The sequence below is a fragment of the Pinus tabuliformis genome, chromosome Q, assembly GCF_031772625.1.
Source record: "Pinus tabuliformis cultivar Carrire ecotype Pingquan chromosome Q, CPIR1, whole genome shotgun sequence".
NCBI lineage: Eukaryota > Viridiplantae > Streptophyta > Pinopsida > Pinales > Pinaceae > Pinus > Pinus tabuliformis.
The window spans coordinates 570110080-570136735 of record NC_142296.1 but is presented as its reverse complement, the minus strand read 5'-3'; the positions used below and the strand labels follow the sequence as shown (position 1 = coordinate 570136735).

Here is a 26656-nt window from a genome sequence, read left to right as displayed (position 1 = left end):
AGGGTTGAGGTCGAGAGGCCTCTCATGGAGTCTGCCGATGATTGGTTAGAGCAAGAGGTAGTGGAAGGCGTAGAGGGGGAGGAGGAGGAGCAACAGGAGGAGGAGGTGACACCACCTACCCAGGCTACCCTTGCCACTAGTAGAGGATGTGGTCTACCTCCTGTAGCTCCTAGTCTTTCAGCTTCCAAAGCACAACAGAGTCCATTGCCAAGTCCACCAACATCTACATATAGAGGGAAAGGGAAAGCTATTGCATTTTCTCGTAAGAGGGGCAGAGGAAATCAGTAGTATTAGTTATTTAGTTCATTTCATTGTATGACATTATGACTCATGGTATGAGATACATTATTATATTTTTTGTTGATATTTTGAGGCTGAGTTGGGACTCAGGAGTCAGGACTTACTATTTAGGACATGATTCACTGTTATGTGTGATGTAGCACTAGAAATGATATTGCACATCTTATATATTAGTTCTTTTATCATATTTACATGTCAATGTATTTATTTTATGTTGTAGATGCTTTAGATATTAAAAAAATTGAAAAGAAAATGAATATTTTTGTATTTTACGATTTTTTTCCCTATTTTTAGCGATTTTTTCTCGATTTTTCCCCTCGCTGATTTAATCATGATCGTGATTTTCGCAACATTGAGCAGATCTATTTAGTTAATGCACAAATAAATCAAAATAGATGAGTAAAATATTTTTATAGGTGAGCAATAGCCAAGATCTCTGCAAAACAAATCGTTAGGCAAGTCTTGAAGTTTAACAAAATGGGCTCTTAAGCTTTCTTGTCTTGGGAGTTGGCTAGTCCAATCGAAGACTTCCCCTCACGCCCAGTGTCTGAATACCAAAAGATCTCTACACACTTAAGATCAAGTTATTAGGTCAATAGAGGCATAGATAACACAATAATTCTCAAAATCTAAAGATACTTGCTAGATTAATTGAATTTGAACGCTTCTCTAAAACCCAATAACTAATGCAAGATACCTATGCAAATAGTTAATCCAATAACTAGCTAATGAAATAACAACTTTTTAAATTTAATTCAGTAGAGCATCAAGAACATGATTCAAAAAGATATTACCACAAGAAGCAAAAGAGGAACACCGCCATGAATAAATCCCAAAGACGATTCAAAAAGATATTACCACAAGAAGCAAAAGAGGAACACCGCCATGAATAAATCCCAAAGACTTCTTTATTATTCCAGAAAAATATTAAAGACCAGCAGAGCTTGAGTTGGAGCTTGATTACAATTTTTTTCATGATCAAATGAGGAGCAAATAACTTCATTATATAGGAAAAATGAGAGCATGAGGCACCTGGAAGTGGAAAGAAGGCTAGTTCCCTTGATCCATGGCTTGATCCTCGCCAAAATAATTCGATCCCCTGATTACTGCTACACAAATCTCCAGAAAAACTTGAATTCCTTGATTGCTGAGCTAGATGGACCAAGCTTTGACTTCTGGGTGGTTTTGGACCACTGGAGAATCTTCAAAAAATAGAATTCTCGAAATTCCCTCATTCAAAATAACCACCTGGACCAAAAAATTCGATTTCTCTTGAGGAAATAATTCTTTCTGGCCCAATGAATTTTTGTGGGACTTTTCTGCCTTGGAAATGTGACCTTTGTCATAATTTGACTTGATTCCTTTTGGGAAAGGTCCTCAATAATTTTTTGATAAATTTTCCACTTGGAGAGAATTTAATTTTCTCTCATTTTAATTTATTGAAAATATTTCAATTTTTTGGATACAGTTTGGAAATGGTACACTGCCTTATCCAAAATGTATCCCCTATGTTTCAGTTTCTAAATGGGATGGTGTATTCTCCCTTTTCCTAGGTGTTTCTGGTAACATAGGAGTGGGCAGACCACAAAGAGATTGGAGCCCTGTTGGATGGCTTAATACTTGACCTCACCACTGAATCAAGGCTCCAGTGGCCTGTGCATACGGTTATGTAACATTAGGCCTGATAGATTAGTTAATGGCAAGTAGAAATAGAGAAAAGTAGAAATTGAGGAGAGAAAAGTAGATATATTTTAGTGTCAGGAAAACTGAGAATATGATATATGCAACTTTGTAAGAAAATAGTACAAGTACCTGACATGTACTTCTACACACATGCATACCTTAAATTTAGTTTGTTTGATTCTTCAAAGACGGAATTAATGGACAACAAATCAATGAAATAGAATCAGAGTTAAGGTCTTGCTGCAAAGCTTGACGGAGTTGATAATGATAACTAAGAAGAAAGACATTTACTCAATCTGAGAAATTATTAACAGCATATTTCCAGCTGTACTGATTGACATGGTTTAAACGATTCAAGATAAACTTCCCACTGAAGAATAGTTTAGTTCTTTGTTTCTGCAATTTGTATTTTTTCTCTAATTATCTAAAGGTCATTTGTGGAAAGCATCCAGGTATGTTAGCCTTCGCTATTATTTCAAAAATAAATTCAGTCTGCATAAGAATGCAAACTTCTTAAGTAGATATCTGTGAATTTTATCACATGTAGGCAGTTCGTGAAAGTTTATTCGTCACAAGTGTGTTCTTTAGAAAGTTTTAATTCCATTGTAGAGGGAAAATTGGTCAATGATGATTGACCTCTCCTTCATTACTAAATCATGATTGAACAGATTCCAAATAAGCATTCAGTGGGAAATTGCCTTCGTTCTAGAATATAATATAGTGGGCCATATTCATAACATGTATCAAACTTTGCAATATCTATAATAATGTCTGATATTTAAAATGAACAGCTTGAAGTTTGTGAGCCATGACATCCCTATTTTCCTTGCAGGATGCACTTGTTGAGTTGTCAGAGCATGGACTTGTGATAATTGTAGAAGAACGAGGATGCCTTCAAGCACGAGCTTATTTCAGGAAAGAGGTGCCACATCATTTTTCTGAGTGATTTTAACGTTTTTCCTCAAAAGCTTTCAAATTATTTATCAATTTTCAAATGTCAGGGGCTTGAATTATTTTCTTTTTGGAAGGGAAATATGTTTATTGGAATGTCTAACAAGGTATTATTAGTACAAAAGGTGACATCTTTACTGCAGTCATGTCCTAGTCAGTTCTACCAATCCAAATATTTTTGCGACAGTCATGTTTTAGTGAGCTCTACCAATCCAAATATTTATCCTGGGAATAATGATTATGATTACATCCATATCAGGAGTGGGAAGTAGACCGTAAAGCAAATGAAACTTAAGTCTTAACTGCAAGAATATTGGTTAACGGGAATAAATAATGGGCTTTTGATGTTTGCTATTCAATTCTATGCATCACCCCTTGAATAAGAACCTTACTTCAAGTAGGTAATTTTGTGGATTTGATATCTTGCAGCTTTTCCGTAGTTATGCTTACAATGCTGAAGTGCGACCAAGGTTTGGAGTAAGCTTGGGCCTTTTTGTTGACTGCCTCAATACTTTTACATTGTCTGGTGGGACTACAGCTCTCGAGCTTCGTTATCCTGGACCTGACATGCAACTCCTTCTTAGGTATGTGAGTTGAACACCTATATCTTGTAGATGGATGTTTTAGTTTGGACTGCTTCATTGTCTCTGACTCAAGGTTTTTCTGCGTTGTTGTGGCTTGGAGTAGTTGAGTTGGTAGTTTGCATTCTCCAAGGAGTCTGTTTGGTTGGTTTTGGATTTAATCATGCTACATACTATTAGAGAAACAACTTCAGAGTTGTTCAATATATAACTCTGCAATCATAGATCTCAAGTAGCCACTGAAGATACAATTAGCATATATCCATTTTAACTTCAGTTCTATTAAGATCTATTAAGTGTTGAGAGGGATTAAAAAAACTTTGCCAGCTTCAGTTTGGTTAAGTAGTCTTTGAGGGTACAAAAAATTGAGATTTGCACCTCAAACTTTTTGATCTTGCTCAACACTTAATAGAGCTGGGGTTAAAATGGAGCTAAGTTAGTATATTTTTTTTTTGCTGAGGAAAATCTTGCAGAGAAACCAAGGGGATGTTTCTCCATTTTCATGAATTGCATCCCTCGTAAACCCATTGGCATACACTATTGTACGTCATTGAGGGGGATTCAAAGTTCAAACTGTGCACTTGCTGGCATGGAACTAGCCAAATGCCCAGAAACATTGGTGACAACTAATTAAGCTAACTCTATGGGCTAAATCTATGCTGGTATTTATATGTATATATAGAAATTGAGGTTGAGTGTTTTTATATATACAATTACATGGTCTTTTTAAAAAATAAATTTTGGTACCATAGAATGTTACGCACATATGAAGCATTGACTGTCATCCACTTATCCACACTGTAAAATGCAATGTTCCACCAAGGTTCCGGGACGAGGGGGCGAGGGAGCGAGGGGGCGTGGGAGCGGCCTATGCAAAAGCTTCCTACCATTTTTTAGGAAACGTGGGGGAGCGTCAGGGTCTTAAAAATTTATAAATATAAAATATAATTTATTAATTAATAATTGAGTCCACTATAAAAGGTACGCTGTTTTTTTTTCTTTTTTTTTTTAAATTCCAAAACAATGTCTTGAGAAAGCAAATCATCAAGATTGAAAATACAAATTTTTGCATATATAACATTGAATAGACATGAGAACAGTAACAACATCATAAAATTCTAATTCAATTTTTTAAAATAAATAAAAATAAAATATTATCAATTAAATAATATTATGATTTCAATAAAATTATAAATTAAAAAAATTAATTAAAAACAAAATAAATTTATTTACTTATTAAATCACATTTTAAAATATTCCAACCATTATTATATACATTCACTTAACGTAAATACAAACATAAATGTGTAACTTAACAAAACATTAACCTTAATATAAACCTATATCAATCATATCAACCTAACAAACTAGTATAAGAATGGCTTTCGAAAATCAAAATCTAAACCATTTTATTTTCTGTATCATCCTTAGAGGACAAACCGCCATTAACCATAGAAATGACTTGAAAAAAAACCATTCTCTCAATTATTATTTTATAACTATTTTAATAATGCATATAATAATTCAGCAGGTGGTTGACATACGTCCAATAGCTTTGAGTGACACCAAGTTCCATTCAAAAGATGGTTTCCGACCCATCAAACTTTTGAGAGAAGGTGAGTGAGCACCGTGGCTTCCTTAGCGTATGCAGGTCTGTAGATTTGCAGCTTATATATATATATATATATATATATTGCGGTTACATATCACTTGCAGCATATATATATACTGCGGTTACATATCACTCTCTCTGCTCAGTCCAATTTCATGCTCGCAGAGGTCAGGGTATCAAATGATGCTGCCTATATATTTGGCAATGACAAGCATGGATTGGGGAATCAAATCCTGCCCATATATTCGTGTCTTAATGAGTTCGGACTTGATAGCAGAACACTATGGATGAGTAAGGAGGCATGGGGAAGGGCATAATAATGAAGACGTGCTGTTGCAATTTTCCTCAAGTAGAAAGTACGAATTTATAAAATTTTCACAGTATATATATAATATTTTTTTGACTATTTGAACTTTCAAATTGTAACTGGTTGCTATTGACGCCAGGTGTGGGAATTTATATAAAATTTGAATGAAACTATGGATGAGTTTACATAAATTGAATCTACAGACAACGTCATACGTGAATGTAATTCTGTCCCCGGTTCTGCAACCGTAAATTGAATCTACAAACAACGTCATACATGAATGTAATTCTGTCCCCTTAATTAAAGATTAAGTTCAGCGTTTAGTTAATTAAAAATTAAAAATGGTTTTTAATGCATTAAAGGTGTGCCACGTCCCCCCACGCCCCCTCTTGATCCCTCTTGTACCCCCACGCCCCCCCACGTCCCCCTTTTCGGAAACGCCCCCTCAGGGAAGGGAAACGTTTCCCTGGCACGTCCCCCTGAGTTTCCTCCATTTTGGGAGCGTGGGGAAACGTCCCCTACTCACCCCCAAGTCCCTGGAGCGCGGGGGAGCGAGGAAACTAGACCCCTAGGGGGGGCGAGTCCCTCTGGAACACTGGTAAAATGTGCGTCTCAGCATACCTATTTGTTGAATTGGCATCTCAATAAATAATTTTCTAGACGATGCTATTGTAAATAATAGATCTAGAAAAGGAAATAGGGAAGGAAATAAGATCCTCTTAAATCCACCTTTTGTTTAATTTAAGGGCAGTCATGCCCAAAAATAGATTCTAGTTTCTGTCTCTTCTTGAAGATTTGGCTGCAATTTGGAAAATTAACCATCCCAACTAGGAATGCATTGTTGTAGCCACCTTTTGGGTGATTGGCACTGTATGATGAGGATGATTTAGTTTACCGGAATATGCATTTCAAAAGATAAGTCTAATCCATAGTATTCAAAATCGGCTGGTTCGAACTAGAAACTAGTCAAACTGGTTGGTTCATTGGCTGGAGGGATCAAACTGTTAGAAAAATCAGGTCAATCTATTGTTCAGGCTAGGGTTTGCTATTAACTGGCCATAAATCGGCCGGTTTATGACAGAACCGACCGTTTTTTCCATAAACCAGCTGGTTCTGTCATAAATCCGCCGGTTTTTCCGTAAACTAGCCAATTTTGTCATAAATCGACTAGTTTATTGCCAGGTAGGCCACAGATCCCACGTGAGTGGTTTTTTTGAGTTTTGGAGCAATTTTGAGGGAAACTGGGGTTGTTTCCCTCCAAAAACAACCCCTCCAAGCTTTTAAAAGCATGTCTCCCCTCATTTGCCTCACACATCTCATTTATAGTTTTTGTGATCTTCATTGTAAGCTTGGAGACTGCCGATTTTTTGTTGGAGTAGTGGAACAACAAAGCGTTTGGGCTGAGTAGTCGCTGCCATGCCTCCAAAAGCCAAGGACTCTGCATGGGCTCATTGTGATATGAGTGATGGCAAAATGATCTGCAAATATTGCCAAAAATCTATTGAAGGAGGGGGTATTTACAGGTCGAAACAAAACTTGGCGGGGATAAGAGGCCAAATAAAGCCATGTAGAGCACCAAATGAAGTCATAGGGCATATTAGGGTAGAATACTTTCAGAAGTTTGAGTCTTAGCTCTTCAAAACCTTGGAAATGTTACTACAAGTCTACATATCTATGATCAATCTTAATGCAAAAACACAATTCATTTTGAGGAGTTACCCCCTGGCCTGAGAAGAGGTCCTACAAGAAAATTAGTTAGAGTTCAAAAGTTTTTCTTCAAGGCACTTGTGTCAAAACTTCAACTATGGGCTGCAAAACTAAGACAAAATTAGTGTAAAAGAGCATGTAAGTATGGCACAAAATAATATACAAAACCAAATCAAGTGATGGGAGTGAACCCCACCACTTGGCTAGTTTGGGAAATGCTCTTAAATAGCTAAATATATCAATGAAAGTACAATTTTTAAAGAGATTTTAAATTATGAAGTATTTGCTTGTATACAAGCTATGTCAAAGAAAATCCTTGCAAGAAAATCTCTTCGCAAGATAAACTATGGAATTCAAAGAACCAATGAGAGCTCCTTGGAGAATGTGTCAATAGTGGGTTGGTCTCTCCAAAGCTAAGTTGCAGGAAACGTTGGAGAATGGTCTGTTTCCAGCCGGAAACGAAACGAAAATGAGGAAACTCATACCGTACGGCCTAGAAATGCGTTCCCGGCCGTACTGGCCCGTTTCTTGAGGAAGAAACGTGGCCAGTACGACCGGAAACGCGTTTGCAGGCCGTACGACAAAGTTTCCTCTTCTAACTCTACTTTTTCTTGTATTTGTTTTTAATTTTTTCACTTCTAATTTTTTATTGGGCGACTAAAATATTTTTTGGATGCCTCTGAAGTTATAAAAAAGAGGATCTTTTGAGTGGGGCAGCCTAATGTTCAAGCCTATGGCCCTAGTGTTGATATGTAGTTCATGGTAATGTTAAATTCTTAAAGTAAAAGTGACATTCTCCTTTATTTTTCATTTTCATCCTTTTACTTAAATTTTTAACATTACCATGAAATGACTTAGGATGTTTGAGAGTGGTTTTGCCCTCATTGGATTTCATATGGAAAAAATAGAATTTTAGATCTCACTCAAAATCAAGCAGACTTATTTGTTTTTCAGAATTTCAGGATTGGGGGGATTGCAATGTTTCCATTGGATTTTGTCATGTACTAGGGTATGGAACTTGTATTTAATCAAGAGAACCAAACCCTCTATGTAGGGGAGACTCCTAATAATCAAGAGCACGTAGGATACTAGGGTATGGAACTTGTATTTAATCAAGAGCACTAAGGTCGTTCAACTATGTAGGAAGATACTCTCAATCAAGCACGAGACAAGAAATTAGAAATTTCTCGTGGCTGATTTTGGATATTGCTATTTTCATTATGTGATCATTCATGAGTAATGTGATGTAAATTTAGAGACTTATAGTTTCTGCATTGACAATTCACAATTTAATCATAATGTAATAAATTAGAATGTATCATATTTCTTAAATGTCCTAATATATATGTATATGTATATGTATATGTATATGTATATGTATATGTATATGTATATATATATATATATATATATATATATATATTGCGTTTCCCCGTTTCCAAAATTTAGGGGGGGTCACTTTTTGTACCTGGGCCCGTTTCGGAAACTCGTATTTGTTTCCTCGTTTCATGCAACTTAGCTCCAAAGACTCCCCCTCACGCTTGATATTTGATCCAACAAGATTTTCCTCTACAAAACTTCAATCCAACATTAGTCCCATATAGATTTAGCAATTGCAATGATAAGAAAACTCTAGAAATTTATTGGAAAATAGCTAGAGACTTCTACACCTAAATCAATTGCCAATGAAATATATCTTTATATTAACAAATCTACAAGAGCATATGGAAATAACATAAATCAAAGCATGAGCAAAGGAAATTATACTGGTAGTGAGCCAATCATCATACTCCAATGGAACAACACTCATGAATGAAACTCAAAGTTTTTTATTGCAATTGAAAACAAGTGTACATAAGAGCAGAGCTTTCCCAAGCACAATAGCTCGTAACAATGGATACTTAGTGAGAGACGTGGGCTCTATTATATAGAAGTTTGGGAGCAAACTCCAAGGAAAATGGTGACAATGCCAAGACAAATGGGTGACAATCCCAATGCCTCTACATGCAAATTTGAATTTCCCGAGTGGCCATTCGATTTCCTCTAGAGAGGCCCACACAATCCTTGACGTGAACTCATTGGATTGAGAGAGGGACATGTGGTTGTGTGAATTGGAGTGGTAGGTGACCATTCTCCACTTCATCCCAAGCAAACTCAATCAAATCTCCACCAAATACTCAATTCAACTTGGAACTCAAGCTATCTTCCACAATTTGTGTGATTTGTCTTTGGGAACTCGTGATCCTTCTACAAGAAATTTGATTTCCCCTTTTGTCACATGTTTCTCCTTGATTCTTGGTCCATGGCGGAGTCCACATCACTCTTTAACTCCTTGATAATTTAGCGCTTCATTTCCACATCATTTAGCATGTGTGGATATTTATTTTCTCCAATTTATTTAATTGCTGGGCTAATTTATTGCCACAATTTCCGCAAACTTATGAAAAGTGGGTTTTGATGGCCTAGAACTTATATTTTACCCCTCAAAGTGTGTCATAGTAAAAAGTTGAGGGTGAGAGGTGTAATTTTGAGCACACATACCCCATACAACTTCTCTAGACATCACTTATTACATATTACATTCAGATTTTATTCCAATTTCTGCCCTGTAAGAAATTTAAAAAATTTAAAAAATGACCCCTATACCTAATCAAATTCCATGAAATTTTACGAGTGATCTAGTATGGTAATATACAATGACTCTAGACACTAGGACTCACCCAAGGCCTCACTTTCAAGCCGTACTCTGGCTTTGGGGTTATGCTTGGAGGAAAAAACTCAATTAATTATTAAGTCCCCTTAAAGATATAATAATTAACCAAGTGAAAAAAACCTCCTAGAGTAAACTCACTTGATGACAAGGTCCCAAGTTACTTAGGCCTGTTACATGACTCAACTCATCATACTAGCATCACTTTACATCATCTCCGCAGGGCTTGTGGAATCTGAGTACAACAGAAGAAGATGAGAAGAAGAAGTAGAGTTGAAAAATTCTGGTGATATGATGATCTTTGATGGTACATGAAGCCTTTGATACATCCTTGGGCATGGAGTCTTCAAAAATATTTGGGTACACTTCAGTGGTCAACATGTACCATTTCTCCCTTGAACACAAATTTTTTATGCTATATCCTGGGAGAATCCTTTTGCTTTGTTCTTCCTAATGCTTTTCATAATGTACTTGCAAACCTCATTAGGAGGCCAAGGAAGAACAAATATAACCAAGCAAAAGATACAAAAAAAAAGGTTGACTAGAAATAAATCAATAATAATCAAGAAGGAAAGATATGAAGTACTTATCTTTGAGAATTGAAGGGAATTTGTCATCTGCCTCTTGATCCTTGCCTTCTTTGCAGAAATCATAGAAATCCATTTGGAAACTCATCATCTTCATCCTCATCATCAGTTGCTAATGCATGATGCTTGTCTTTCCTTCCTTGCACGAGCTAGGATTTTTTCATTCAGCAGAATCATTGTTTTTCAATGCTTTTAGATCCAGCTCTAGAGTTTTGTCCACAAACCCTAGGGCTTTCTTAATTATATCCTTCAAGATTTATCTAGGGTTTACACACCCTAGGATTACTGTATGGCACAAGTATTATGACTTCTCTTCTGAGCTCCCTCTATTCTTGGAGCAACTTTTTTGTATCAAATCAAATTGATCATATCTCAAATACTTGAAGGAAATTTTGCCTTATACTAATCTGCTCTAGAATTAAGCAATGACATCCAACAATATATCTCAGCCAATACAAGAGCCCTTACTCAGGTATAAGAGATATTTCCATGGTAGTATAATGTTCATAATAAATGGTTTTAGAAAACAACATTCTATTTCTGAGCATGTATCTTGCAACCAAAGGAAATATCCTTAAATAGGTCTAAACATAAACTTCAATCAACACGTCATGCTTTAGAATGCCAAACGTTCTTAGCACATACTTGGTCCATTTCCTTTAGCCGACATTATCTTGTCATAATCCAAATTCAAGGCTTATAATAATGTCATTTCTTCTATAGAGACCAAGATGGCTTACATGCTACAAATCAACAGGTGTATATCCATCTGTTGTGAGGCAGTAATCTTACAACATTTTCCTACAAATACCATAAGTGAAAAGTGTTGGAAAATTGAGAGGCCTTTAGTTTAATTTAGATTTTCCTTTCCATAGTAATTGCTTGTGAATTTAACTTGCTTCTTTATTAATCTTAATTTTGATTTTTTCATCAAACAATTACCATAACATGAACATGAAGATCATAGAAACAAAAGAACGCAAGATATAGGCTCTAGGCTAGGGCAAAGCCCCTCTAAGGGGAAAACTCAGAAAAAATTCTCTTCTTATAGAATCAGTTCAATTGAGATATCCAAGATCCATAACCACAAAAAGCTTCCACCTCTAGATGCCAAGTCAAGCCTTCCTTCTTTCTAGCAGATCCATCAACAAGAGACCAACAACAAGAGATGTACCAAGGCAAAACTTCCATAAATTCTAGCTCAACAAGAAATCCTCTCTTTTAGACTTTGGTCCTCCACTTCTTCATTGTCCTTTCTATGATATTTCAGACCACAATCCATCAAGTGTGTGTCAAAATGAGCTCCATCTTCCCTCTATTTATATAGTTCAGAGGGGTGTGAATAGACATGTCCATTGGGGCAAGGCTGACTTGACACCTAGAGTGGTTTTTGACCCAAAATTACATATTTGAAAATTCTTTTTCTTTTACTTTTGCACTAGGTCCAAATAGGACTTTGACTCTCAAAAACCTAGAAGCATGAAGAACATGCTTGTCTAGAAAAATAATAATAAAAAATTTTCTTTTGTTTTTTACATAAAATACATAATGGGTACACATTATGAAAACCAAACTTAGTTACATTCTCCAACAAAAAGGATGTGGCATAGAGTCCCCATATTGAATTTAGCAGGGTACTCTTTGCATACATATCATGTAGACAAACTTTGGAGTGAGTTCTTCTTCTACGACTTGCTTGACTTCATGTTTTCACCAATTTTAACTTACCAGGTCAATCAATACTGCATAGAATCATTCACCAACCAGCTTAATGGCTTGTCATTTATACAATCTTGGATTTAACCTGTAATTAGGGTAGCCTCCTCTTGGATCTGATACATGGAGGCTTGATCTTGCCTAGTGTTCGAACATAATGGAAGACTTTGTTCAAATTAATCCACACAAATTGTGACCACAAAGTCAAGAAAGAAGAATTGAATCCTCATTGCCATAACTGTTTACTTTAATACGATTTGCTTTGCTTCAGGATTGTGTCATCATTACTTCAAAAGTTCAACCACTAACTCGTTTGTCATGCACACAATAGGTCATATGAAAGAGATTCATATTATATCATTATCAGAGTATGACACCTATTACTTAGTTCAATTCTGAGCTCCAGACAAGTTTGCCTGGTGGCCTTAAAGAGATCGGCCTTAGGTCAGGTCTTAGAATACTAAGAAAATATTTATGTCTGTAGATTTTGGTCAGACTTCATCATTCTGTAATTAGGGCTTCAATATCAAGACTCATCAAACTTTGTTATGTGCATTCCAGAGATGTTCTTTCCAGTTGGGTCCTTGTCCAAGTTCTTGAACCTTTGATAGGTACTTTCACCACAATCAATAAGTAATCTTGTTGATTCTCGACGACTTCAGATCTTGATCCGATTCTACCATCCTTCCAGGTTTCGATCAAACTTCTTTGAGGTTAGTCTTGCACTTCACAAATTCATACTAAGCAATTTTCTTACAATAGAATAGCTTCCTCAAGGTAACTTTTTTGGACTACTATCTAGGATTTGAGACTTCTTGGCCCTTTTAAGGTCTGCAACCTAGTTTGCCCAGTTCCTAGGATCTTTCAGCCTTGATTATCAACCTTAAGGCCCTCCCTTGGTCAACCTTGAGGTCTCTCGGCTTCGTGCAATCAGCTCTAAAGCCTTTCGGGCCTCTGACATAGATTTCTAGGGCTTCGACCCTCAAACAAAATTTTGATGTTTGGTTTGACGTCCTACTTCAAGGATCATGTCATCTTTGTAAGGTGTGAAGGAGCCATGAAACTTCTCAAGAATCCAAAGTCAAAAACTAGCTGCTTCAAGTCTCTTTAATGATTATTCTTCGACCTTTTCTCTAATTCCATGTTGATTTTTCAAGGTCTTCTAATCTAATAATTATTTCTAATGATTTAATCCTTCTTATATTCATATTCATCATTAAGCAACTACACAAAAGATTTCAATAGTAAAAACATTGACGACAGTAGGATTATAAAGAGATAGCCAAACAAGAGACACAAATATTTACCTTGGGAAAACCCTCTTCTAGGGAAAAACACAACAACCTTTTCTTGGAGAAATTATTCAGTTCAACAAGAGATATAATCTGATCTTTCTTGTCAAAATAAAGTCAAATAGACCAACAACAAAACCGAGGTCAAATTTGGTCAAACTAAGAAATTTCGGCGAGCCTAAAGGATCTCGATTTGTCTTAGAAGAACTCGGTCTACCCAGAGGATTTCTGTCTGCCCATAAAACTTGATCTGTTGTCTCCCTCTCATTTTCATGAACATAAGATATGTATATGAAAGTGATTTGTAAACTGCCATGGATATTCCACTGGATAGTTCGTCACAAAAGATTCGATAATATTATATTAAAAATATGAAATTCTACACTATTATAGTTTTTTAGTTTTTTGGATTTGTAGATTTACTATTAATAGTGCATGGATGTGAATGAAAATTAGAACGACAAAATAAAAACTCACACACACATTGGACACAAGATATGTTGTGGAAAACCCTTTTGGGAGAAGAACCTAGCTGGAAGTTGAGGCCTCTCCGCTCTCTTTCTCTGAATGAAAATATGGCTGTGAGTACAAAGAAGTATGGCCCGTGGCCCGTGGGTTGGTACAGTGCTCAAGTCCTCTCTGTGTGCTCTTCCTCCTATCCCTCTTGGCTATTTTTGCTCAGCTATGGAACAAATGCACTCAAACGAATGGAATCCCTTTTCGTCCTAGTGGCATGGTTATAACACATCCCGATAGCCTACTAGTGGTTAGGTTTGACTACCTCAACTCTTAACCAGAGTTACAACATAGATTCTTCTAGAGTCTTCTACATCATAATCACATGGCTAGCCCCTTTTTCATTAATAATGGGGGTTGACGTGGCATCCCCTCAAATTATGGTGGTCAAAACAGGAAGGTCAACTTCTGAGTGGCATAACTTTTGCATATGGACTCCGATTGACGCGATTCTTGCCTGTTGGAAAGGTCTCTGTGTAGAATAGCATTAAAAAGTGTGGCGCCAAAGAGACAGTTTCACCCCCAAAAAACATCGTTTGATGCCTCAAAATGCTCTCAGAAGTTGATTCCTCCACTTTTTCCACTCTAAAAGCATCGAGATGGATGACAAACAATATAAGGATCCAATCCGGATCACACCTCCCCATTTTGGGAAGCTTTTGGTCCCCAAAAACTTCTATTGAATGAGGTGAGGAAATTTTTCCTCCACCTTCTCTCTGGTGTACCATTTAGCTTTGCTTGGAAGTTGTCTTTTCAACCCGATCTGCTAAAGGTCATGCTGGCTCTGTCTTGTAGTTTTGGACGTCTTCTGCAAAATTGTATCTCCTGTCAACTCTGTCTGAGCATCTAGTGCCAAATCCTCCACAGAAGGTAGGACTTGTTCCTCTTCCTGATTTAACATGGAAGGCTCTTAGAGTTACAAATTCTCTTCATTGTCAACTGAGTAAATGCGCATATATGGTGGTAAACTGAGTCGATAGGCATTATCACCCATCTTTTTCCAGTATCTCAAAGGGATTGTTGAATTTCCACGATCTTGGGATCTAAGATAGAATCTTCAAATCTTTGATGCTACCAAACCCAGAATCTCAACAAAGCTACTTTGCACAGCAGAATATAAATAGCAGCAAATCACACATGCACAAATATAGACAACTTTTTTCAAAATATTGTACAAATATGTACAACAACCCAATATTTGTTATATTAAACCAACTGAGTAATTCAACAGTCTAGGACTCATGTACCAGGGATAATGGCCCTCAATTATCCACAAGTACAATAATACAAGATATAATGACAATCTCGCTACAAGCTCAACATCGATGTCGTATCTTGTCCTTTTGATCCTTCACTTCCAATCTATTCTCTAGCTGCACCTTAGTCCATAAAAAGACAACACATAGAGACTCTAGGGCTGATCCATTTTGCTCTTCTAGGCTGGCCAACACCTGAGCTCCTATCTGCCAATCTAATAGTCCACTAGTTGATAAATGTACTGCACATTAGGTTCCAATATTCACCCAGTCTTCAACTGTCAAGCTCTCTTTATGACTGCTTGTCAAGGGCTACTTTGGGCTACCAACACGTTGCCCTCCACCAGTCCAATGGTACCCAATTCGATCACTCTAGGATTTGCTCCTAGAAGAGGCTTTCAACTGCCAAGACAAGCCTTCCAATTGGCTTCCACAGGTTGCAACTAAATCCCATCCAACTAGCATCAATTCAACACGAAACCATAATCAAAACTCATACCTTTTTCATTCTTCATGGGCTGTTTTGCACTGTTGAAGGTATGTACCTCTGGTTAGGGCTGCAAATATACTGCAATAACCTACCTCCTTCACGTTCATGCGTCTTTCTAGTTGCAACCTCTCTTTGCCCAGGTTTGCCCACACTCCCCGCCATTCTGGGCTAGAAACTAGCCCCAAACAAGCTCTTTTGTATGCCTGAACTAGTCTGCGGCCTACCTAGGCTCATCAATACTCTTTCGACCCTCTGTCCCAAGCAAAACAAGGTCTGCGGCCTAGCTGGAAGTGTCACTCACAACTGCGGCTTCTTGTAGGAGAGAAAACCCACAAAACATCACCAAAGCGGTGCCCAAGTCATCTCCAGGTATGCGGCCTACCTCTGTTGCTCCACGGACTTGTAAAACCCACTCAAAGGTGACCAAAACAATCCCTTTCCACTTCAACCTTCTTCCTTCTTGAGCTGCGGCTGCCTTAGGATGTTTTTCCTATGAAAGATGCACACTTGGATGAGTTAATATGAACTCCATCACCTTCTATTTATATCCAAAAGAAGGGCTCCACGAATTTTTGAAGAGACATGCCTTTTGGACAAATTTGTCTTAAGCCTACATGACTTGATTGTCGAAAAACCCATCACAATCTTAAAAAAATCATATCCCATTAAGGACAACTCAGATTTTGACGATTCTCGAAGTTTTGGATTCTGCTCCCCATCCATCACATGTCCAAAATGATCCATGGTTTTGGCCCAAACATCTATGGGTGCAAAACCCCAACCCTGCGTTCCAAGCACACAAATGACTTTTGTAGCGCTTCACCCTCCAAACCTCGAACTGTAGGGCTTGGAGTACCTCCCAAGCTACTAAAAAAGCAACACTCGCTCTTAGTGAGGGAGGTACTTCCAAGATTAGGAAGTAACTCATCATCATCATCACTACTCGCAACATTCGTGCAACAACTAGTGCTCACAACTACAACAATCCTTGTAGCATTAACTACGCCTCTTTCGGAAGTGTCGCTGTCACTGGAAGCTTCCAACTTCTTCTTCTTTTCCTGTATCGCTTTCCAATCTCTCCATGATTCCTTCTTCGCTAATATAGGAGCACCCTTGCTCCCCACTAACCACGCGCTCTTCTTGGGTTGCAAAGTCTCCCTCTGAACCTGCAAGCTCCCTCTAGAACTCGACTCTTCCTAAGTCTATGGAACCTGGACCTTCTTCTTTAGAACCTGTACCTACACCTCTGAAGCCTGCACCTGCACCTGCTTCTTTGGAACGTGTACCTAGTCCATCTGCTTCTTCTTCCCACGATCCATAGGCATGCCCATCAACCTGTATAGACCATGCTCTGTAACTCCAAGCACAATACCTGCAGAGCTAGAGCCTCTAGGTCTAAATCTTGCCTTCCTATCTTGGAACACGACCTCAAACCCATTCTTCTTGATCTTCGGGACAGATATCATGCTATATCTGAGTTCCAATACAAACAATACATCTTGGAACCGCATCACCCATCCCGACTCCATCCTGAATGGCACAGCTCCCGATCCTCGGATCTCCTTCTAACTCTTGTCGCCCAATACCATGTGCAACTTCGAGTCCCATTCAGCGAGAGTCTCAAAAACCTCCTGTGACCTGTCATATGTTTCGACGCACCATTGTCCATGGACCATCCATCCTCATTGATAGTACCTGCGAGAAATGAGAGATTATAGCGAAGTCCTCCTCCTCCAACCTCCTGGTGAGAGCATCTATCTTAGCAGAGGTGGCAACACTAGCGACCTGCTTCCCTTTCTTCTTCTCGTGATCTCTCGTCTTCTTCTTCATTGGACACCTTGACGAAAAATGACCCATCTCGCCATAGTTGAAACACTTGACTTTACTCAAGTCCTTCTTTTGCTTACTCTTCATTCATGCTGCAAGTGCCATGTCATCATTTGAAGCCCTCTTCTTTGGATGAAGATCCTCGTCTCGCAACTCTTCCTGAATGAAGTCGTCCCACAACCTATTCTTGTTTGGCAACTTCTCTCTGGCAATGATCCCTTTGATGAAGGGCTTACATTCCTCGGTGAACCCTTTCAAAGCAATCCTCACCATATTAGAATCTGAAATAGTCACACCAACGACAACAAGCTCATCTTTGACCAGAGACAATCTCGTCAGATATGAAGTCACTCCTTCACCCTGTACCATCTTGGTGGACTTCAATTTATCCTCCAATACTAGTACCTAGTTCTCGTTCTTATTTTGGAACAAATTGTGAAGAGCCATCCACATTTCATGTGCAGTGTTCTTCCCAGACAAATGAGGCATTAGGGAATCCTTCACACCATCTAGGGTGATCTATCTCACCCTCGTATCTAAATCCTCGTACACTTCTAGCTCTTTTGGGTCAGTTGGCTTCTGGATGGCTTTCTCGGTGAACTCCCAAATCCTGTTGACTTGCAAGACCAACTTGATCCTTTCCTTCCAAGGACTATAGTTGGACAACCCCTCCAACTTGTGCTCATATCAAAGACTAGCCTATAAGTTCGACATTGTAGTGAGCCCTTCGCCTACAATGTGACCAACACCCTCTTAAGTTGTACTTCGCTGTGCACACTCTGATTCACTCTCTCTCAAAGTAGCTTAGACATGCTCTGATACCATGTTGAATTTCCACGATCTTGGGATCTATATAGAATCTTAAAATCTCTGACGCTACTAGACCAAGAATCTCAACAAAGCTACTTTGCACAACGGAATATAAATAGCAGTAAATCACACATGCACAAGTATAAACAACTTTTTACAAAATATTGTACAAATATGTACAACAACCCAATCTTCGTTATATTAAACCAACTGAGTAATACAACAGTCTAGGGCTCCCATACTAGGGATAATGGCCCTCAATTATCCACAAGTACAAGAATACAAGATACAATGACAATCTTGCTACAAGCTCAACATCTATGTCATATCTCGTCCTGCCGGTCCTTCGCTTCCAATCTGCTCTCTAGCTGCCCCTTAGTCCATCAAAGGACAACACATAGAGACTCCAGGAGGGCTGCCACCTATCACTGTTGCAAGTCACTTCTACTTCAATGAACACGGGCTGATCCAATTTGCTCTTCTAGGCTACCCAACACCTGAGCTCCAATCTGCCAATCTAGCAATCCACTAGTCCATCAATGTACTGCACATTGGGCTCCAATCTTCACCCAACCTTCAGCTGTCGAGCTCTCTTTATGACTGCTTGTCAAAGGCTACTTTGGGCTACCAACACGTTGCCCTCCACCAGTCCAATGGCACCCAGTTCGATCACTATAGGATCTGCTCCGAGAAGAGGCTTTCAACCACCAAGAGGAGCCTTCTAATTGGCTCCCACAGGCTGCAACTAAATCCCATCCAAGTAGCATCAATTCAACACGAAACCATCATCAAAACTCATACCCTTTTCATTCTTCATGGGTTGTTCTGCACTGCTATAGGTATGTACCTTTGGTTAGGGATGCAACTATACTGCAACAACCTCCCTCCTTCACGTCCAAGCCTCTTTATAGCTGCGAGCTCTCTTTTCCTCGGTCTGTCCACACTCCTTGCCAATCTGGGCTAGAAACCAGCCCCAAACAAGCCCTTTTGTATGCCTGAACTAGCTTGCAGCCTACCTGGGCTCATCAATACCCTTTCGGCCCTATGTCCCAAGCAAAACAAGGCCTACAACCTAGCTGGAAGTGTCACTCACAACTGTGGCTTCTTGTAGGAGAGAAAACCCACATAGAACTTCACCAAAACAGTCACCAAGTCATCTCCAGGTATGCAGCCTAACTCTGCTGCTCGACGGCCCTGTAAAACCCACTAAAACGTGACCAAAATAGTCCCTTCCACTTCGGCCCTCTTCCTTCTTGAGCTGCGACTACCTTAGGATGTTTTTCCTATGAAAGATACACACTTGGACAAGTTAAAATGAACTCCATCACCTTCTATTTATATCCAAAAGAGGGGCTCCACGAATTTTTGAAGAGACATGTCTTTTGGACAAATTTGTCTCAAGCCTACATGACTTGATTGTCCAAAAACCCATCAGGATCTTCAAAAATTCGTATCTCATTAAGGACAATTCGGATTTTGATGATTCTCGAAGCGTTGGATTCTCCTCACCACCCTCTATCATCTCCATCCATCTCCAAACATCTATGGGTGCAAAACCCCAACCTTGGGTTCCAAGCCCACAAATGACTTTTGTGGCGCTTCACCCTCCAAACCCTGAACCCTAGGGCTTGGAGTACCTCCCAAGCTACTCAAAAATCAATAGGGACCATACCTCCCAAGCTACTCAAAAATCAATAGGGACCATACTTCATAGCCTTTATTTTCTTACCAAGCCCATATAGCCTCTCCTTGTTCAATTGTAGCCATACTTTTTGTCGCCCACCTTGAACAATTTCTCTGTTTTATGTTGATCATTATTGGCCTTATATTTCTCCTGCGACTTCTACAGTGTCTCTTGTACTTGTAGATGGATCTGCCCGATCTTTGCTACAAACTTTTCAACCCTCTAGGCGTCTCCTGTAAGATCTTCCCTCACTCCCCTTTGCTGCCCATATGCAATGTCCAAAGGAGAAGGTGGCAAATATCCAAACAAGTTTGAAATGGGGACTTTCCTGTAGAAGTTTGGACTGCTCTATTGTAAGAATGTTGTATATATACCATATTTTTATCCCAGGTCTTCAGATGCTTCTAGTTATATCCCCTCAGACGCTGCACCAAAGTTCTGTTGACTACTTTTGTTTGCCCATCTATCTGTGGATAGAATGTTGTAGATCTCTTAAACATCGTCTCCATCTTCTCCCGCAATGTAGTCCAGAGTGCATTGAGAAATCTTGTACCCCTGTCTGAAACGATGCTCCTTGGTATCCCAAAGTGCACCTAAACCTGTCCAAAGAACAAGTTTGTTGCTTCTTGCCCATTGATGGTCCTTTTACAGGGCATCATAACACACATCTTGTTGAACCTAGCAACTACCATGAATAGGTAGTCATGCCCCTTCCTGGTTGTTGGTAAATGTCCCACAAAGTCCATGGAAATACTTTTACAAAGATGAGTGGGTACAAGTAAGGGATGATATAGACCCTCTTTCGTGTTGCTAGGCTTGCTGGTACAACAAAGCATGCATCCTCTTATGAACCTAACTACTTGCTCTTGCATCTTGGGCCAATACACATACATCTGCAAGTTGGCCACTGTCTTCCCTACACTAAAGTGCCTTGCAACCTTGGAGGTGTGAGCCTCTCTAATCAATTGCAATCTCTAACCTTTAGGAACACCTTATCTAGTCTGTAGAGTAACCCATCTTGGATATGGTAGTCAACAGTGCTATTGCCATGATGCACAGGACTCCGACTTTGCAATTGTTGAAACACCTCTTTGAAGTCGTCATCCTCTGAATATGCCTCTCGGTATGCATCATGGGTGAATGGTTCCATGTGCATAAGAGTTCCCAAAGTTGTGATATTTGATGTGGATGGCCTTGAAATCATTTCGACCAACTTGTTTATGCTGCCCTTCTTGTACTTGATCACCGAATGAAACTGTTGTAGAAACCCCATCCACTTGTAATGCCTGGTCTGCTGTAGCTTACTCTGGGCCTGCAAGTATTGTAGTGGCTGGTGACCCGTGTGGATTAATGTCGCCTTTCCCATGAGATAGTGCTTTTGCTTCTTTACAACTTGCACCAGGACATATAGCTTCTTATCGTAGGTAGTAGTTAAGGACCGCCCCATGAAATACTCCAGAATGGTAGCATATAGGCCTTCTTCCTTGCATCAAGACAACTCCCATAGAAAACCCACTCACATCTGTCTCCACTTCAAAGGGATGCTGTAAGTTTGGTAATGCCAAAACTGGTGCTTGACTGATCTTCTTCTTTAGCTCCTTGAAAGGCCTCTGTTGACCCTTTCTCCACTAGAAACTCTTGCCAGTTGTTGTTATGGCATGGAGCGGTGTTGCTACCGCTGAAAATGAGGCTATGAATTTCCTTAGGTATTGTGCTGCCCCAATGAAAATCTTGACCTCAGAAACATTAATAGGCACCGACCATTTCATGATGGTCTCCATCTTGGTAGGATCTATCTTCAACTCTCCTCCACCCATCACATACCCCAGATGCACCAAACTCTGTTGTGCAAACTCACACTTCTTGAGATTTGCTAGCAGTTGGTGCTTCTTTAATGTCTCTAGTGTTTGCGTCAAATGAGAGATGTGCTCCTCCCGGGTAGCATTGTATACCAGTATCTCATCCAAATAGACAATAACAAATAAATCTATAAAAGGAAGCAATTAATCATTCATTAATCTCATAAACGTAGTTGGCGCATTACATAGGCCAAATGGCATGACTAACCACTCATACAAACCTTGCCTGGTTTTGAAGGCAACGTTCCAATTATCTTCTTCTTTGACTCGAACCTGGTGATATCTTGACTTTAAGTCCAACTTGGTGAAGTATTTTTTCTTGCTGTGGTTGATCTAGCAGATCATTTATCCTGGGCAGAGGGTACCTGTTCTTGAGTGTGATTTTGTTCAATGTCTTGTAATCTATACACATTTGCCAAGTTTCGTCCTTCTTTGGCACAATGATGATGGGTGACCCACATGGTGATTTACTCGGTCGAATGACACCTTGTTCTAGTAGCTGCTGCAACTATTTCTTCACCTCACTTGTTTTGATAACAGACTGCCTGTACAACCCAATGTTTGTCAATGGGGAGTCCAACAATAGGTGGACCTTGAACTCCACTTCCCTCTTAGTTGGTAACCCTTTAAGCTCTTGGAACACATCCCTGTATGCCTCTAGAAACTCTTCTAGTTGTTGTTTTTGTTTCTTCCTACACCCCTCTACGTATGCCTTGCCTCTTAATGACTCTTCTACTAATTGATTTTATCTTAAAAACAATAAACATACTTCTTGCTGGAATAATAAATTTCTTGGCTTGGTTGGCACTTACCAACAAAATTTTGGACTTGCTTTTGCGTGCGTTGATAATGAACGATTTTGCATCCTTGACAAGACGATATTGGTTGGCTCTCCACATGAATATTGCATCTCGCATGTACATCAAACGAAACCACATCTAGTTCTACTTCATCAATAAAATCAACATTGATACCAAATCTAGTTTTGCAATGTTTTGTTACCTTCAGCTCTGCATCTTTATTTACCCATCTTAGTGGATATGGGTTTCGATGATCGTGAACTTCCGGCCTCAACTTCTTAACCAACTTTGCTACAATGAGATTTGCATGCGATCTTGAGTCAAGCAGAACATCAATCTTTTTCTTCTTGGCCTTTATCTTTATATGGAAGAGTTTGCTCATTTCTTTCTCTTCCTGTTGCTAAAGGCTACTCATAGGCACCTCTTTTTGCACTGAAATACAAATGATCTTCTCATCCATGTTCTAGTTGCTTTCAACTTGGTTGCTCGAATCAATGGCCATGAGATTTCTTCTTCTTATTGTTTTTCTTTTTGTTCTTTGGGTTTAGCTTTGGATGGAACTTCTAGCACTTCTCCTCTGTACGACCATCAATGTTGCAATGGTTGCAGTGGTTGTTGGGATCTTTGCATTGATGTGCTGTGGCTGCTGTGTTTTTATCTTTTCCCCCTTTTTGCTTCTTCTTCCCCTCCTTAAAAGCATCTTGTTGTTCCTTTTGCTTCGATCCACTTGATTGTGCTCTCTTCAGATCTATGTTCTCCAGGTATTGTGCCTATATACAAGCCTCGCCCACTGATTTAGGCTTGAACAACATCACTTGCTCATGCAGATGGCGGTGTAGACCCCCCAAATACTTGAGGAGTACATTTGCGTTCTTTGGGGAGATACCTAGCATTATGGCTATCTTTTTCAACTCTGTGGTGTACTCTTGCATGCTTTGCCCCAACTTTTTCTTGAAGTAGTGCCACCAAATCCATTGGTCCTCTACATACCCAATAAGGCAAAATTGTGACTTAATGAGGGTTTTGAAGTTCTCCCACTTAGTCACTGGACGTTCTCCCTCCAACCTCAGGGTCTTCGTGTGGCTCTCCCACCAAGTTAGAGCATGGCCCTCTAATTTCAGCTGCGCAAATGAGATTTTCTGTTCTTTCTCAATTTGATGGATGCTGAAATACACTTCCACTTGCTGCAACCAGTGATTCAACTTCAGATCGTAAATATCATTGTGGTACAACTTGATATCAACCTTTGCTTCCATTTTAAACAGGGGTTGTGATTGATTCACGATACTCAAACTGGGTTGATCTTTTCCGGGTTCTTTCTTGGGGCGATTCTCTGTTTATTCCCGATCTCTTGACCCCCTTCTGAATTTGAACCCCCATCTTCTTTGAATATACGAAGCTTATTAATCAAGTCCGCCATGAGGAGATTTACATTACCACTTATATTTGTGACTTGTTCCAGCCATGAAAACCTCTCCTTCGCTGGATCACAAGGGTTATTCACATATTCGTCAGCTATGATTAGGGTTTTTCGACTTTTTGCCCAGCCGAGCTAGATCCCCTACAAATCTTCACAAACTACCCAAAGAAACCTGCTCTGATACCATTATGATTTGTAAACTGTCGTGGATATTCCACTGGATAATTTCTCACAACAAATATGATAATATTATATTAAAAATATGAAATTCTACACTATTACAGTTTTATTAGATTTCTGGATCTGTAGATTTATTGTTAATAGTGCATGCATGTGAATGAAAGTTATGCAAAAAATAGAGAATGACAAAATAAAAGCTCACATAGATTGGACACAAGATATGCTCTGGGAAGCACTTTCAGGAGAAAAACCCAGCCAGAAGGTGAGGCCTCTCCGCACTTTTTCTCTGAATGAAAATATGACTGCAAGTACAAAAAAGTATGGCTTGTTGCCCATGGGTTGCTATAGTGCACAAATCCTCTTTGTGTGCTCTTCCTCCTATCCCTCTTGGCTATTTTTGTTCAGCTATGGAACAAATGCACTCGAAAGAACGAAATCCATTTTCCTCCTAGTGGCCCGGTTATAACACAACTCGATAGCCTGCTAGTGGTTAAGTTTGACTACCTCAACTCTTAACCAAAGTTACAATATAAACTCTTCTAGAGTCTTCTACATCATAGTCACGTGGCTAGCCCCTTTTTCATGAATAATAAGGGTTGACGTGGAATCCTCTCGAATTATGGTTGTCAAAATAGGAAGGTCAACTTTTGAGTGGCATAACTTTTGCATACGGACTTCAATTGGCGTGATTCTTGCGTCGTTGGAAAGGTATTTGTGTGTAGAATAGCATGAAAAGGTGTGGTGCTAAAGCAACAAAGTTTTACCCCCAAAAAACATCGTTTGATGCCTCAAAATGCTCCCAGAAGGTTTCAGACCCTGTTTTTCCAAACTGGGTCCCGCTGGTAGAAACAGTCCCGTGAGTTGATTCCTCCACTTTTTCCACTCTAAAAGCATCAGGATGGATGACAGGCAATATAACAATCCAATCCGGATCATAAAGAGTGATTTGAATTGATTTCCCAAGTGGAGGAGGACGAGTGCCTTTATATAGTTGTCTTAAAGAGCTTGAATAGGTGTGTCAAAGGGTCAGGCCGACTTGATCTTCTTGGTGACAAAAAATTAAATTTCCCTCCTTTTGAAGCCGACTTGAAATTCAATTTGTATTTATCATTTCTCATATATTTGGAGGGCTAAAATAAGATTATTAAGATCGACCATAGCTACAAAAATTCAATAGCCTAGGCCCTAGTTAAGTTGCACCAGCCATAGCTATGGAACCACCTAACGATCACATCACAAAGTCTAGTGAAAGCAAGAAGTCATCATGTACGATAATCATTTTTGCATCTAAGTGGACCAAGCTTTAAAGTAATGGGCTATTTGACACTTCGGACAAGGCTTCCCTTCCAAATTTGGAGTTTTGAACTCTCAATGGTGTTTCCTCCGTAGGTGGGAGTGGCTAAAGGACAACCCTGTTAAGTGTTTCCAATCCCTAAGGGAAAGTGACATTTCTTTAGTCCACCCTTGAATCAATAGGTATTATGTGAACAATGATGGTAACAGAGGGGAGAAGACTTCATGGCCAAGTGCCATGGCCAAAGGGACCAACATGATGGGGTTCCACATCTTGGGTGTATAGATGTGAGGAGGGAGCAATCATAGATGCATGAGCTACCATTCCGACCTTTTTTTTTCCACCCCTCGTGTGTGCCTTTTACTTTTTCTTGAATTTCCTTTGTATTACTACTCGTAGCTCAAAGGGTTAGAGCTTACTTTGTATGATGTATAGCAATTGTATTACTCATTAATGATGAGGAAGCTCATCGCCCATCGGGGTCAGAACATGCAAGGGTTCCTTTGATGATGTATAAGAGCAATAGGGTGCTTAGGAATCAGGTGATGGCCACAAAGGGTGAGGTATAGCCCATGCTAGGCTTTTTGCCACGTATGTGTGTCTTGGCCATCTTTTGCATTTTAATATTCTTTTTTTTTATTTTACTTGTGGCCAATATATGCTTTTTCCTTTTCTTTTAGTTGCATAAACCTCCCAGGGCTAAGTTTCGGGCCCTACCCAAGTATGAGGATGTATGGGTGCCAAATGCCAGAGAACTAATGGTCAGTTAAACTCAAAGAATGGAGTTGGAATATAGGGCTTGTAATATAAGATGGAAAGTGGTAAGTATGGAATGGGGATAGATGGAACACATTATCTCAATTAGGGCTTTCCAAGTAGTGCCCTTCCTACCCATTAGGCCATTAGGATAGGTCCCATTAGACTAGGATTGAAGATTAACCCCCCATTTAAAGTGAGGGAACAAGATCATGGTCAAAATCCCTCCTTCTAGGTCACCCCATAACCATGCCAAATGCCCAAATACAAACAAACATAAGCACCTGATTGCAAAATGAATAAAGTACCTTTTGGTCG

General features: G+C 39.2%; 1 protein-coding gene across 3 annotated transcripts in view; it reads left to right on the top strand.

The window, feature by feature from the left end:
- Positions 1 to 2780: 2780 nt before the first annotated feature.
- Positions 2781 to 26656, top strand: part of LOC149220732 (uncharacterized) — an 80369-nt gene continuing 56493 nt past the window's right edge. For all 3 annotated transcript variants that reach the window (XM_089382844.1, XM_089382845.1, XM_089382843.1), the window contains exons 1-2: positions 2781 to 2905; positions 3364 to 3518. In XM_089382844.1, the coding sequence (XP_089238970.1) occupies positions 2792 to 2905; positions 3364 to 3518 (269 nt within the window). In that variant the 5' untranslated portion in view covers positions 2781 to 2791. The remainder of the gene's footprint in view (positions 2906 to 3363; positions 3519 to 26656) is intronic.